The following is a 15,207-nucleotide window of genomic DNA, read 5'->3' as shown; positions in this document are numbered from 1 at the left end:
GTAAGCATCTATGGCCCCTGTCACTTTAGCCATTCCTGCCACACATTCTGACACCAATATACTGTAAATCTTGAAATTAACGTGAGCGTGAATTAGATGCGAAAAATGCAAGTGACCTTTGCTCGCATTATTAAACATCGCATTTATATCAACAATAAGACATTTTAGATAGCAGAAATATCAACTTAGACACATGCTGAAAACAAACAACTATGTATTCAACATCACTGTTTATTGAGCAGAATTTGTAACAAATGTCATTCAAACTCTAATTACATCCTGTGGATTGTCACTGCTTGGGTCAAGACAAGAGTTCTACTCACTTATGTCATCACTGATCACACCTGCAAGTCCAGACAGACGCTACCCAAGTAACAAGGTGTCTTTGTTCTTTGCGACTGCATCAAAGGCCGACACGAGCCAGCGCATGTATTGTTTTAGCGGAAGTACTCTACTCAGCGCTAATAAGCGGTGCTATTTGGTGTGTGATTGGATTTATGTAAGGTTGGATTAAGGTGAGAATTCTCCTGTAAACCTGACAGAGGACATTTCTTTAGGTATATATCCACAGATGCTTGAGAGGAGGGGGTGTCGCATTTTTGGCTAGGGACCAGCGGTCGCATTCTTTTGGAGATGCATTAATTTCACGATTTACAGTATTCAGTTGTTTTAATGTTGGCTTCCTGTCCTTCCAGTTGGATTCCTTGTGTCCGTGTCCCTCCAGGACCCAGGCCAGGTCAACTACAGAGAGACGCTGTACCACTACAACTACCGCGGGGAGCTCCTTGCCGTCCTGCCGTTCCTTGGCCCGGGGCCCAGAAACATGTTCCCCGCTCTGCTCCCCGGAACCCGGGAGGCTGCGGCTCATGACCCGTTGCTAGGGAAACCTGGATGGTATGTGTTCCTGCGAGATGGCCATGAAGGAATTATGGGAACCAGGCTTTGTGACATGTGAAATGAATCAAGGCTAGAGAGTTGGTGATAACTCGTATTGTCTGCGTTGAAGTATTGGAGCTGTGATTATCGTAAGTGTGTATTAAATACGGCTGGGATGGGTAACTGTGGTACTCGGGTCAGGTGGGTACTGAGTAGGGCCCGGGTACACACATACAGAGATGCATACACATCAATACATGTCAGAATAAAATGTTGAGATGTGTTTGTGTGCATTGTTTCCCAAGTGTATTTGGTAGACAAGCCTGGGAAGCCATGATAGCATATCATTTTACTGTGTCTAAAACTGAGTGTTCCCTTATGCACTTCCATCAGTATATGTATTTAATCCCTTTTATGATCCTGTCTATCGATATCTCATGCAATAAGATTTACGCAACGGTGAACTATGCTATATGAATACTAGCAACATGAATAAATATGCAAAATAATGTAATTATACTTCAAGTAATGTAGAATGCATGTTTTATACTATATGAATACTGGCAACAAGCATAAATATGCAAAATAATATAATTGAGTAAAGAGCATGCTTCCAAATTGACCGATCAGTTCCCAAATATTGTTAATCTCATGGAGATCGGTTGTGGACTGCTCATGTCCAGCGTAGAATGTGAGAGAGGATTTTCTAAACAAAACCTCATTAAGACGAGACTGAGATATAGAATAACAACGGAGACCCTAGACAGACTTATGTGTATATCGCTTTGTGGACCAAAATTGCTTCATTTCGACCCAACACCGACGATGCGACCCTCGAAGAGTAGACACAACCGACAGCTTTACAGTGGAAACCATTCCATAGCCAAGTTTGTAAAACCAACATCCCGATTGAAATTGTATATATTAGATCTATGTGTCATTGAATTGTTAATAAATTGTATATATATCATGTATATATGTTATGAAAGTGACTCTTGAGTTTATTCTATTTATTCAAGCATGAACATCCTGCACCTCAGATATGAGGTGGGCGTGGCCAAATACAAATGTCCAGTTGGCAAAAAGATATTTCCGGATCCCTGCTTTTAGGAATGTACAATGCCTGTAGCCCAAGACACATGTGCCAGAGATGTAGAAAAAAGATGTTTTAATATATTTTATTAGTTGCTACTTATGGATATTATCTTTATCAAGCGAACTACTTACTTGTATGTTAACAGGCATTTGTTAGGCCTGATTTCTTTACTTTTGCCTCTTTGCAATGTTAAACAAATTAAAAAGAAATAATACATTTTCTTGTTTTTTATCATGTTCATGTCTGCATTTTTTTCCTGGTCCCTCCCATAATAACCTCTTTGCTGTGTGTTATTTGGACACAAACTGCTCTGGGTTCAGTGAAACTGTGTTGGGACACACAAAACTTCCTATGATATTTACCAACATTACGAAATCCCATTAAAGCAGCTGCCTTGTCCCTAGCAAACCAAATTTCAGATCAAATTAGGTCTGTCTACTCTACTGATTGTGAGTTTGAATCCTGTATGATTCTTGGTCAGTGATCAGATCTCCATACCCATGGGTTTCACTGTAGCTGATAGTGTTGATGACACTTTCCTCCAAAGATACACCAGAGTTACTGTTCCAAGTGGCGTTAACTCACTCACTTAATGGCATTTGTTGCTGCATATTGAACGGGTTGACCATGTTTGGTTGAAAAATGGTTTTACTTATGCATACAGTTGATACATTTTTTGGGTCCCTGCCTTATCAAATAATACAAAACTAGCGACACTACATTGTAGCTCACCTGGATATGTAGTCATCAGTTTAAGATGTCAAAAATGACACCAATAAACTCTGTGTGACTTGTGTGTCTGTTTGTCTGTTCCAGACTTGATTATTTCCAGGCCTCCATCATATGGCTGGAATAAAGAACATTAAAACACACACACACACACACACACACACACACACACACACACACACACACACACACACACACACACACACACACACACACACACACACACACACACACACACACACACACACACACACACTTCACACACACACACACACTTCACACACACATACACAAAAAGACACACACACTCAACACTAAAGTTTCTGCATGCATAAATGTTCAGATATGTTCTAGTGAGGACTAACTGAAAACTATGGAACAAGTAACTACATTTCAACAATGAAAGTCCAGTGAGCTTATGTTGTGGTGCATTGTTTGTCATACATCCGCCCCATATTATCTTTTTCATTTTGACACATCTCTCAAATTACAAGTCCTATGAAACTAAAATTTGGCATGAATGACTCCAGCCATGGTGCCTCTAAACATTGCATACAGAATCCCAATCTGACTTTAAACATGGCGGACATATTGAAAATGTGATTTTAGCTCATTACTCATAGAAATATTTTAATGATGATATAACACTATGCTTAAAATATAATCAAACCTCTAAATTTTTGTTTTTGAATTCACCAACTGAACATGCCCTGAAATAACCTTCAGCTCACAAAAATGCCAGTGGCATGACATGACTAATTCAGAATGACACGTTTCTATTCTTGCTTCAAAATTTAGGTTAACCCCTCATATTTCAATGTGACAAAATGGAGTGTGCTTCCATGTTTGTCCCCTCAGGGATTTTTCAGGCAAAGTTTGTCATAGCACCTCACGCTTGCCATGTCAGGATTTTTGGTCACAGTGAAATGACCAGGGGCGACTGGTTCATCATCAGTGTTCTGTATATCCATGGACAAAGGGTTAACACAGATTATTGCAAGCCAGTACACATTTTTTGCCAATCAAGACAAGGATGTTACCGGTAAGTTACATTTATAGCAGAATAATGTCAATCTTGATGTTATGGAGAATATTTAATAGAAGGCATTTGGAGCTGTTTTATCTTCTTATGCAATAACCCTGTGAAGATCCGGTTTAGAATAGGTCTTCAGCAACCCAAGCTGTCATAAGAGGCGACTAACGGGTTCGGTTAGTCACACTTGCTGACTTGGTTGATGCATGTCATTGTATCCAAATAGCAGGGGACATTGTTCATTATGTCAATCATTGCATTGTCTGGCCCAGTCCTGATTTTTACCATCTTCTTGAGGCAAGGGAGTTAACTGACTATAAAAGTCCAGTTTCCATCCTTGCCAAACTTGGCTGGAATTATGGAGTTATATTTTGGCTGGACTAACATAGCAGATTTCAGTCGATTGCAGGATTTGCAAAGTATGTGTACCGCCAACTCAGCGTCAACAGATATTTTTCAAATCTTTTCGTGTTTTTAATCAAGGTGCTCACGTGATTTGATGCACTTCGCGAAGTAAGACTCCTTATATTACAATATAGATTTTGATTGTTCATATTGTCTTGACTGGGCGCCGCCATTTGGTTTGAAGCATAGCAAGTGATATGAAAGGTGGAATCTGATTGGTCGGTTGAAGGTACATAGAAGGGACATAACTTGTAATAGCCACTAGTGGCATGTCGATCAAGCCCAGAATTTCCAGCCTAGTTGCGGCAAGGGTGGAAGCTGGACTTATATAGTCAGTTAACTCCTCTAGCCTCAGGAAGATGATTATTTACAGAATGCCAGCATTTAACTGGAAAAGTGCAGTGTGGTGTTAAACAACAAATAAACAACAATTTAATGCAATAAGGTGTAATCAAAATTACAGTTCTGTCTACTTAAAATCCTGCATCAGACTACATTCATGCCTCTTCTTGTGATCTCCTGTCAGCTTCAGTGCCAGGTTATCAGATGCTGCTCTTGCTGTGTTTGCATTGAATGTATCACCATCATGAATGCTCTCCTTACCAAGGGGCAGTGGGGTAGCCTAGTGGTTAAGGTGGTAGTTCATCATGCAGAAGACTTGGCTTCGATTCCCTTCATGGATACAATGTGTAAAGCCCATTTCTGGTGTCCCCCATCGTGATAATGCTCGCAGCATAAAACCATACCCACTCACTCTCATTACCGAACTTGCCACTTTTTGTAGTGTAGATGTTACTGTGTACAGTATTTATGGTTTTCTTTGGTTGTAGGCATTTTCATTTTTTTGGTTTATGGTTCTGTTGATTTAAACTTTCACAAATGTAGAATTAAACTAAATGTTTTAAGGGGTCTTTATTAGCCAGCTGAGTCTGCTTACAAAGTCTACTGAAAAACACTTTCGAAGATTGATATGAGAAGGGAACTAACACTTTCACTTGCCATGCAAGGTGTGGTGAAATGGGGCTTAATGACACGTTCAAGATTATTTAATTCATATAGCGACATACATGTGTGTGTGTGGTTGCTTGTACTTGTCCAGAGTGATGTCAGTTCTATATGTGCTAGCTCACTTTGATACCATGCCACAGTTTAACATGGATACCCCACTGAGACACAGTTTACCGACACAAGTGAGCCAGTCCTTGGTTTAGCCCCTTGGAGACGAGCACCAGGCAGGATGACAAGAAGTACCATTTCTTTGTCTGTTGCTATGACACATATAGGGTAATAAACCACCAACCTTCCGCTCTCCAGACAGACATTCTTTCCACAACACCAGAAGGGCACTTTTACCATACAAAGATAGACTCCAAGCTGTATGCTATTTCATTTGTTACTTCACCCTCCCAACCATAGCATTAAGGATGTCTGCTGGTATGATTTCATTTTCAGTGCATAGTTCAAGCTGTCTTGGGGGCGTCCGGTAGCCTAGTGGTTAAAGCGTTCGCTCGTCACGCCTAAGACCCATGTTTGATTCCCCACAGGGGTACAATGTGTGAAGCCCATTTCTGGTGTCCCCCACCCCCCTACCTCAACCCACCCCTCACCCCAAACCAATATCGCCAATATGAAGCAATGAAGCTTGGAATCAGGAATATAAAGTGACTAAACTCTCCTTTTGTGACCTGTCACGTCCGCAACGGCATAAAGTAAATGGGTGTTGCACCGCAAGGTTCTATGAACTATTACATCACTGCACTGTAACCTGCGTAATGTCATAGCGCTGTATGATGTCAGAATGTCACAGCAGTTAGAAATTGCTCATATATTATCCATTTCCCCAGGATCATCAAGAATAGAATTAGTAGGGAAAAAATAATTATGATATGTCTATTTATCAACATAGTTACCCATGGCTGACAAGTCTTTCTGTGGAAGTCTGTTGAGATTTTGTTTTGATGAAGATGTTAGGGGCTTGTTTCACAAAGCAATCATAATGCTAAGATGGTTGTAAGGCCTATGTTTTCTCATTGGATTAGTATCAACATAGTGCTACAATCACTTTGTGGAATGGCCCTGAGCAGAAAGGCAGAACGAACTAAATATTTCCACAAAAGTAATGGAAGATAGGACACACATACAATTGTCACCATTGTTTATTAAGTACTGTAAAAGCCATGTACAAGTAGAAGAGTCAAACACAACAAAGTTGAGGTGACTGAACACAGATTCATGATAAAGCTGACAAGGCACTATCGTCACATGCTACAGGACAAATATGGCTGAGAAATATCTCCATCAACACAGCCTCACAATGAACACCAACACAAAGCATCTAACCACAACAATTTCTGAGACAGTGATATGTCATTAAATGCTGTTTTTGGTTTTTTTAAACAAATGTTTCCGTCATATTGCATGTCAGCTTCATGTGGGAAGGGGGGGCGGTCGGGTAGCCTAGTGGTTAAAGCGTTTGCTCGTCACGCCGAAGACCCGGGTTCGATTCCCGACATGGGTACAATGTGTGAAGCCCATTTCTGGTGTCCCCCGCCGTGATATTGCTGGAATATTGCTAAAAGCGGCGTAAAAACCAAACTCACTCACTCACTCACTCACTCATGTGGGAAGGAAAGCCAAAAGTGACAGGCATGAGTATGGGTAAGATGCTGACAAACCAAGTAGGGCTGGGACGGGTAACTCAGGTACTCGGGTCGGTTGGGTACTGTGTAGGACCCGGGTACCCACAGGACTACCCGAACCCATGGTTAGTCATGTGATATATTGTTTAATGATTAAATTTATCTAGAACTCTATGGTTACAGTACATGTCACTAATGTTCACATTTCTTTCTGACTAAGCACCATTGCTTCTGACCTTTTAATGGTTTGAATAAAAATAACACTTCAGTCAACTTCAGTGTATGCATGACCAGATCGTTTTAAACATATATTCAAATACATTTACCAAGGCTACGCTCAAACTATTACCAATCTGACATTTTGTACCAAACTCTTGAGACCTGTAGCGGGACTGTAAATTTGGACTCGTCCAAGCCCTAAAACCAAGCATCATAATTTGGACAAATCTGGAATCATAGCCCACAAGTAGCAGATCCTGGCAATTAAGGGACACAACTCTGCACAGGAAATGGCAGTGTATGAGACCTTTGGGCCACCCTCTTTCTGTTACAGATGCAGTTTTCCTTATATACACACCACTAATCAGCCAAACTGCTATCTCATTCAAATCAGATCTTAGTTCTGTTAAACAAAAGTCTGAGGACATCTCACGAGTAATGTCAGAACAACCTTTCGTCTGATCAATAAAAACATTGCTTGCTAGATTGGAAAGTGAGTTGGAATTGTTTTTTTTCTAATCATTAAACCTTCAAGAGGTTTACATGAAGCATTCCAAATGACAGTTATGGCCTATACAACTGTTTCAGTCAATACTCATTGTATATCTCTCGCTTCAATGGGATAAATATTTTGAAATGAAAGAGACAATCCATAGCCTGTGTAAGGTATACCATAAATACCATACAATCTAGGCAATCTATCGGGCATTCCCAAATTTTCATTTGTTCAGTTTTCAAATTGTGAATGCAGAGCTTTGTCAAATTAGTTTTGAAAGCATAGTCTAGAATGAAAGTTGCCAGTTTGAAACAAGTGCTGTAAAGCTAGAGAAAGTGCCTTTCTGATTGGCAAATGTCAACTTCTTACCGGGTGTAATCATTTCATTGGTCGGTCAAAGTGTGAGCAAGATCTTTCTGACGTGACCTGAAATGGGATGTCCCCAGATCTATATGAAGCAGTAACGAGCACTAAGATCTGACTTTAATGAGATTGGCCTAACCGTTTGAGAAAATTAAAAATTTATGAAAGACAACTCAAGACATGATAATGCTGAAGAAAATAACTAGTTCCTGCTCATCTACGTTGTAACCCTACATAACTCTCTAAAGACACACTCGCTACCTACATTGTTATGCTACATAACTGTCCGTAGACACCAGGGATCCGGAAACAGTCACATGCGCCGGACATGTCCCATGTTTTCTGAGATGGGGGAAAACATTGTGTCATTGGAAAACTTCAGTTTATTAAAAATGTTAGTAAATTATGGGAGCCATGCTTTAGCGCGCTATAACCGAGTTAGCGGTTTATTGAAGCGTGCAATAACAAAGGAACACTGAACGTAACAACTTGTTATGTGTGTGTTTAGTCGTACTAAAATACACTATTTGAAGGGGACGTGGCCTAAATGCAAATGTCCGATTTGGATTTTAAATTTTACGGACCCCTGGTAGACACACTCACTTCCTATCTTTAGAACAACATGAAGGCACAAATGCTAAAACATGATACCGTAAATATCCTTCTAATACAAACACCCTGAATACAGCAAATATTTATTTGCAACTAGAATATCTTTGACTCAGAATGTAATCCTCCAGATCTGGCAAAGTGATTTGTTTACTTTAAGAAAATCATTGGAAGTTATCTATCCACATGAATTTAGAAAATATATGGGTGAGGTTAGGTGAAATTGGGTTGAATGTCACGTTTAAGATTACACATGTGTCTGTGTGTGTGGCTGCTTGTACTAGTCCGGACGTATGATGGTTTTATAGTGCTAGCCCACTGAGATACCATGTCAAGGTTTAACATGGATACCCCAGTCAGCCACAATATACAGACTCCAAGCCAACCAGTCCTTCGTAGATCCCCTTAATGCCAAGCACCAGGCAGGGTAACAACAAGCAAATCTTTTAACATCTTTTGGTAAGACAACCAGGGGATTGAGCCACCAACCTTTCGTTCTCCAGGAAGGCGCTCCAACCACAGAGGCGTTCAGAAAATACATGGATACTAAACAAGACCCATTTATTTTGAAAGTACATGTGACCCCCATGTACACCATACTGTAAAAACATGGTCAATAATCACGTAACATGATAAAACAGGGCCATACTGGATCTCGTCAATCAATATTTCACATAGCACCAAAAGCTATAAAAAGCACATGAACATAAACATTCACAATCAATGGTAAAACAGATGCAGAATCTACCCTTATGAAAGGGGCAGTCAGGCAGCCTAGTGGTTAAAGCGCTTGCTCATCATGCCGAAAACCCAGGTTCGATTCCCGACATGGGTACAATGTGTGAAGCCCATTTCTGGTGTCCCCTGCTGTGATATTGCTGGAATATTGCTAAAAGCGGCGTAAAACCTCACTCACTTACTACCCCCTTATGATGGCAAGACACTGCCTTCCTAACAACATATGCACCAACACATATGTGCATGGACCACAACTGAACAAGCAAACATGACAACAAAAACATGTGTAAACCAATGTAAATGAAGCATACCAAGAATTGTCATGTGATCAGCGCAACTCGAACTGTCAATATAGGGAGTCCTTTTACAGCATGTTTTGAGTCAATCTATTCTCACTGCCAAAAGTGAGTGAGTGAGTACGGTTTTAGGCCGCTTTTAGCAATTTTCCAGCAATATCCCGGCGGGGAACACCAGAAATGGGCTTCACACATTGTACCCATGTGGGGAATCGAACCTGGGTCTTCGGCATGACGAGCGAATGCTTTAACCACTAGGCTACCCGACCGCCCTCACTGCCAAAAGAAACGTGAATACCATACATGTTGGTTAATATATGAAGACTTACTCATTTTCCATAGATAGTAGATTGGCACGATTGCCAACTGAACATACTGGCATGTTGTGTGAACCGACACTCATGAACGCATCACATGTGATGTAACAGATCCATGACTCGAGATGCACCATTTGTCTCGTGCAGGATTAGCGTGTAAAGTTTGGAAATCATGTGCAGCATATTGTGATAAGAATATAGACACTCTGTGGTAACACTGGACTGAATGCTAGTTTTTTCATTAAGTGGTACACATTGGAAACATCTCTTCTTCACGTACATACTTCACTGTATTTTTCTATGGTTCGCGCTTCTTTTGGTGGTGAGTATATATCACCAACACAATGCAATACAGGCGAGAATCAAAGTCCAAATGTGAAATTGTCAAAATATGGAATATCATATCAAACAAAACATGAATTAATTCCCATTTTATGACAAGTTTAATACAAAAGTGACTGAGAGTAGCCCTGTACTGTTCTCTGAACAATTACATTGCTTCCTTGTAACCTTGTTTTGTGACAAAACAGTGCTGTATGACATTACCATTGGAATATCGCTCCATGTTAGAAACTGAATGAAATACACACAATCTTAATTATTTGCTGAGAAATAAGCACACTAACATATAGAAACTATTAGGTTTTCCAACAGATAAACATTTTATCTATATATGATTAAAACATAAAATTAACAATAAATTACTTACTGCAAACCTATAAAGACCGAGGGATTTCCCAATAGGTCTCTATTATAAAAAGTGAATTGGCATGGCAGTTATTAAGTGCCTTTCACAATTGAATGGACACAAACAGCCTTTCTTCATGTTGAAAGTTAATTTATTTATATGTAAATGACGTAATATATCTTAGAAAAAGTAAAATACTCTGGACATCCTTGACATTCTCCATCCACCGTACAAAAGTACTGGACCAAGAATAATGTGGTTTTGCAGAGAACACAGACATACTGAACACACCGGCATCACTTCGGAATAATACTCGGGGAGTTGACATTAAATGACCAAGGTTTCTTCCATTACACATCAACAATTTTTGGAAGCAATGAACAAATATTTGTTTCTTCTTTAAATATGAAATTTTCCTGAATGTTAGGAAAATCTAATTAAAATTTTTACATCAGTTTGGATGGGTTCATTTAAGTGTAAAAGACTTAAAAGCAGTGGTTAAACTCTGTGAACATCGTAGCTTGCGAGGGTTTAAGAAAAAAGTTCCGGCAAAAGTTCACGTTCAATTTCACACAAAAAATTGTTCACATTGTGTGAACTTTTCTGTCCATTCGGAGGTGTGTGAACTCCAAATACATGTATCAGAACAGGTGTACCCATTCAGCCAATCAGCAAGAAAGAAACAGTGTAACCTTGTAAACAGTGTAAAGTATGAAATTATAAAAAAATTAAAACACACACATGGAGATTCATGGTCAGGAAACACTTTCTGCTAGTGTCTTTATGTTGGTGTCTTTGTTAATCTTATTAGCCTCTTGCATCTGTGTATTTTGGCATTCTTGCCTATAAAATTAGAAACAAACAAAAAACAAACAAATCCACGAAATAATATTTCAACAACAAAACTACATACATGAGTATTTGTCTTGTAACCATGCATATTAGTATTAGAATGTGAAGTTAATACTATGTCTATAGACTATAGAGATTGGTTACTGGTCAATTGTAAGCAGAATCAACATCACGCTCTTTCAAACCCAACACAACATGTTTCCATAGGCACAAAAAGTCTTATATTTGTCCTGGGTTATAATCTCACAACCCATACAAATAAATACTGGAGGCATGACATATGTCACTTTCATACAATTTGCTTCAAGTCTTGCAAGACATGCATCTTTATTCAACTGAAACAAGACAGGCAGAGACAAAAGGATCCTGTCATTTTTTAATGTGCATCGGATAAATAAAAAGATGAATCGGGTTCACGTTCTCCGTCTCGATCTCATCCAGAGTGCAAAGGCTGAGCCACGTTGCCATGTCCCTTCACATTGGAATCCTGATAAAGATGGAAGTAGGATTGGTTAATCTTCAGGTCTTTGAAAGGCATTTAGAAGGGATACACATAAGGAAGAGAAAATATGGATGTCAACTTCTTTGTTATGAGGAACACAACGTTTCGGAGTATATGCTTACTCCTTCATCAGGTGAATGGATTAATCACCTTTGGATTAATCTTGTAACTGAATCGGGTTCAGCCTCTCCATCTCAGTCCTATCCAATGTGCGGACGCTTGGCCACGGTACCGTCTCCCTTCACATGGGGATCCGGATAGAGATGAAAGTAGGACTTGAATCTTGTAACTGAATCGGGTTCAGCTTCTCCATCTCAGTCCTATCCTATGTGCGGAGGCTTGGCCACGGTACTGTCTCCCTTCACATTGGGATCCGGATAGAGATGAAAGTAGGACTTGAATCTTGTAAATTAATCGGGTTCAGCCTCTCCATCTCAGTCCTATCCTATGTGCGGAGGCTTGGCCACGGTACCATCTCCCTTCACATTGGGATCCGGGTAGAGATGAAAGTAGGACTTGAACATGCTGAATCTTGTAACTGAATCGGGTTCAGCTTCTCTATCTCAGTCCTATCCTATGTGCGGAGGCTTGGCCACAGTACCGTCTCCCTTCATGATGATCCGCACTCGGTCCGGTCGGACATCTCGGTTCACACTGGAGTTCTCAGGCAGCACTTGAATCTACAACAGAAAGGAATAAATGAAGAACTCCAACTACATTGTTGTTCACATTAGCATCCCTTTGAACATAATGTTGATAGGTTATTCATCAAAGACTATTTGTAACATTTATCAAAACACTCAGCTTATCTTTCACTGAGTCTTATTGTTTTATTAGTTAAAATTCAGGAAGGAATGGTCGACAATAATAGACATAATATTACATCTTAGATTGTGTAAATAGAAACATTACTCATGTATGTCTAATACCATAAACTTAGTGTCCCTGGCAGGCAATTTCGGGGGAAATCATTATTTTGTTCAAACATGAGATTCTTGAGTGCTCTTACTTTCAGAGGTATTTTAAGACTGGATACAATGCAATAGTATAAAACAAAGCTTATATATAAATCCTCTTCATCCTGTTATCATTTAAACAGACAGTTACCTCTACAAAAACCTGAAATTAGGTTTTAGTTGTCATATGAATTGGGAAATGAATAATTCTAATTTGGAAATTTAAAATGACATTTGCTGCGGACTTGAGGCCGACAGGTCCAGATAAACCCCTGGGTACACAAGGTACTCTATGACATTTGCTGCGGACTTGAGACCGACAGGTCCAGATAAACCCCTGGGTACACAAGGTACTCTATGACATTTGCTGCGGACTTGAGACCGACAGGTCCAGATAAACCCCTGGGTACACAAGGTACTCTATGACATTTGCTGCGGACTTGAGACCGACAGGTCCAGATAAACCCCTGGGTACACAAGGTACATGATCTCTCATGACACCAACTTTTGTCATTTCACAAAGAATTGTAATGCTCTGATTCTTCATTAAGGCGTTGAAAACCAGTCAATACCTTTAATTGGCACTTTCAAGACCTGTGTGAGGTGAAATTGGGTTGCGGTCACGATTATGGAACTCGCATGCATGTGCATGCACACATGTGTGGGGCTGCTTGTACTAGTCTGGACTTATGTCTATTTTATAGTGCTAAGCCACTGAAATACCATACAGTTTAACATGAATACCCCACTCACACACTGACCAGTCCTTGTTTTAGCCTCTTAATGCTGAGCACCAGACAGGGTAACAACAAGCACCAAACATGGCAGGTTATAACATGTACCATCTCTCAACATCTTTTGGTATGAGGCAGCTAGGAGATGACCTTCCGCTCTCTAAGCAGACATTCTATCCACTATGCCACGGAGGCAGTACTTTCAACATGACCCACACAGGAACATAATACATACCGATACATTTGGGTAATCCCTCCGTATAGCTTCTTCAGCTTCTTTCCATGGCTGGAAAATAATGTTTACAATTAGTTGGTAGAATGTATTCATCTATATATTTTTATTATATATGTATATTTGTCTACAACGGAAGGATGATGGATAACACAAAAACTGTCACAACTGTACATATCTAAACCTTTGGCAGTTCTTTCTCACCGCCGTCTGTCCCATTATGAATGCTAAATATGGGGTTATTCTGAAGGGTGTATATAAATACATAACCCAAACAAATTCGTACCCCTAGAAATGAGAAATTTCAAATGCCAAATCAAAAGTAATTTTGTAACCCTATGGAATTAGCAAATTCTATCAATTTCTAAATTTCAAAAATCAAATCATATCAATATGAAAAGAGACATTTTATCAATACTAAAAACCCCAATAGATATGTGTGTCCTGCTCACACAGGAGCCCCAAAGAGGGGCAGGTCAGTCGAATTGGAGCTGTCGAAACAAAAGCAACAACATTCAATTACCACGATTACTTTGAACGATGTCTTTATACATGCATTGCATGTGATTTTGAAGTACAGGCACTCAAGCAAGCACTTCAGTGTGATGGATGTGATGGTTGGAAACACAGCGTATATGCAATATTCAAAATAATCCAGCTATATGATGACTGTCTGAATGCAATGATTGCCTTGTGAAAAATGTGTTTTATGAAATCTCAAAAGCCTTTGTTTTGTCCTCTATCCCTATGCGATGAACTGACTGCTACACATTGACATCATACAACTTGTTATAGCAAAAGAAATCCCAACAAACATGGTCGTCAGAAAAGTATATTTGGAAATCTATACTCCTACTATATCTATTATAAGCCCTATATCTTACTACATGTTATAAACGAACATATGAAACCATGCAGTTATCCAATAGTCCAATGATAATACTGTCTCATACACGAATATTTAGAAATACGAAATAGTGTTACCAGAGACCATATAATAGATTATTATACGAAATTTCTTAATTCTAGGGTTACGAATTTTTCTAGGGATTCGAATTCGTTTGGTTTACGGAATTACCGCGACCCATTCTAAATGGCATGCCGACAATCCACCTTTAAAAGAATCTGTAGAATACTCGTCACATAACCTACCTTCCCAACAAGTTCAGGCCAGGACTGTCGAGACATCTTGTGCATGTAGCTAGGTACAAACACTTAGCGTAGATTCTTAGGATTTTGTCATTGCATCGTACCCATACTGTCCTCTTTGTACCTCCCGCATTCCGATACTATTTTGACATCTCCAGTTAACCTGACAGGTACTCGGGGAGAAATTCCTAATGATGTTTGTTTAATAGTGTTTCAGTATTTACCTACGTTGAAAACGCGAAATCGCTGTAAAAAGTGGAAAGTTTATTTTTTTATTT

The 15,207-nt window shown here is 39.6% G+C and overlaps 1 protein-coding gene and 1 long non-coding RNA gene across 2 annotated transcripts in view; one reads left to right on the top strand and one right to left on the bottom strand.

Moving 5' to 3' along the window:
- The window catches only part of LOC139449784 (uncharacterized), a 31,140-nt gene extending 29,331 nt beyond the window's left edge, over nucleotides 1-1,809 (top strand). Inside the window, exon 18 of the mRNA XM_071231312.1 lies at nucleotides 696-1,809. Within this exon, the coding sequence (XP_071087413.1) occupies nucleotides 696-955 (260 nt within the window). The 3' untranslated portion in view covers nucleotides 956-1,809. The remainder of the gene's footprint in view (nucleotides 1-695) is intronic.
- A 10,482-nt stretch (nucleotides 1,810-12,291) lies between these two features.
- LOC139450784 (uncharacterized) lies at nucleotides 12,292-15,092 on the bottom strand. Its single transcript, XR_011652246.1, has 3 exons — nucleotides 14,933-15,092; nucleotides 13,784-13,834; nucleotides 12,292-12,538 (listed from the first exon to the last, which is right to left on the bottom strand). It is a non-coding gene; the product is annotated as an uncharacterized lncRNA (long non-coding RNA).
- Nucleotides 15,093-15,207: the final 115 nt, after the last annotated feature.

The sequence above is a fragment of the Haliotis cracherodii genome, unplaced genomic scaffold (genome assembly GCF_022045235.1).
Source record: "Haliotis cracherodii isolate W230 unplaced genomic scaffold, xgHalCrac1.p SCAF_8, whole genome shotgun sequence".
Taxonomy (NCBI): Eukaryota; Metazoa; Mollusca; class Gastropoda; order Lepetellida; family Haliotidae; genus Haliotis; species Haliotis cracherodii.
The sequence above is the reverse complement of the archived record's forward strand: the minus strand, read 5'-3'. Positions and strand labels throughout refer to the sequence as shown.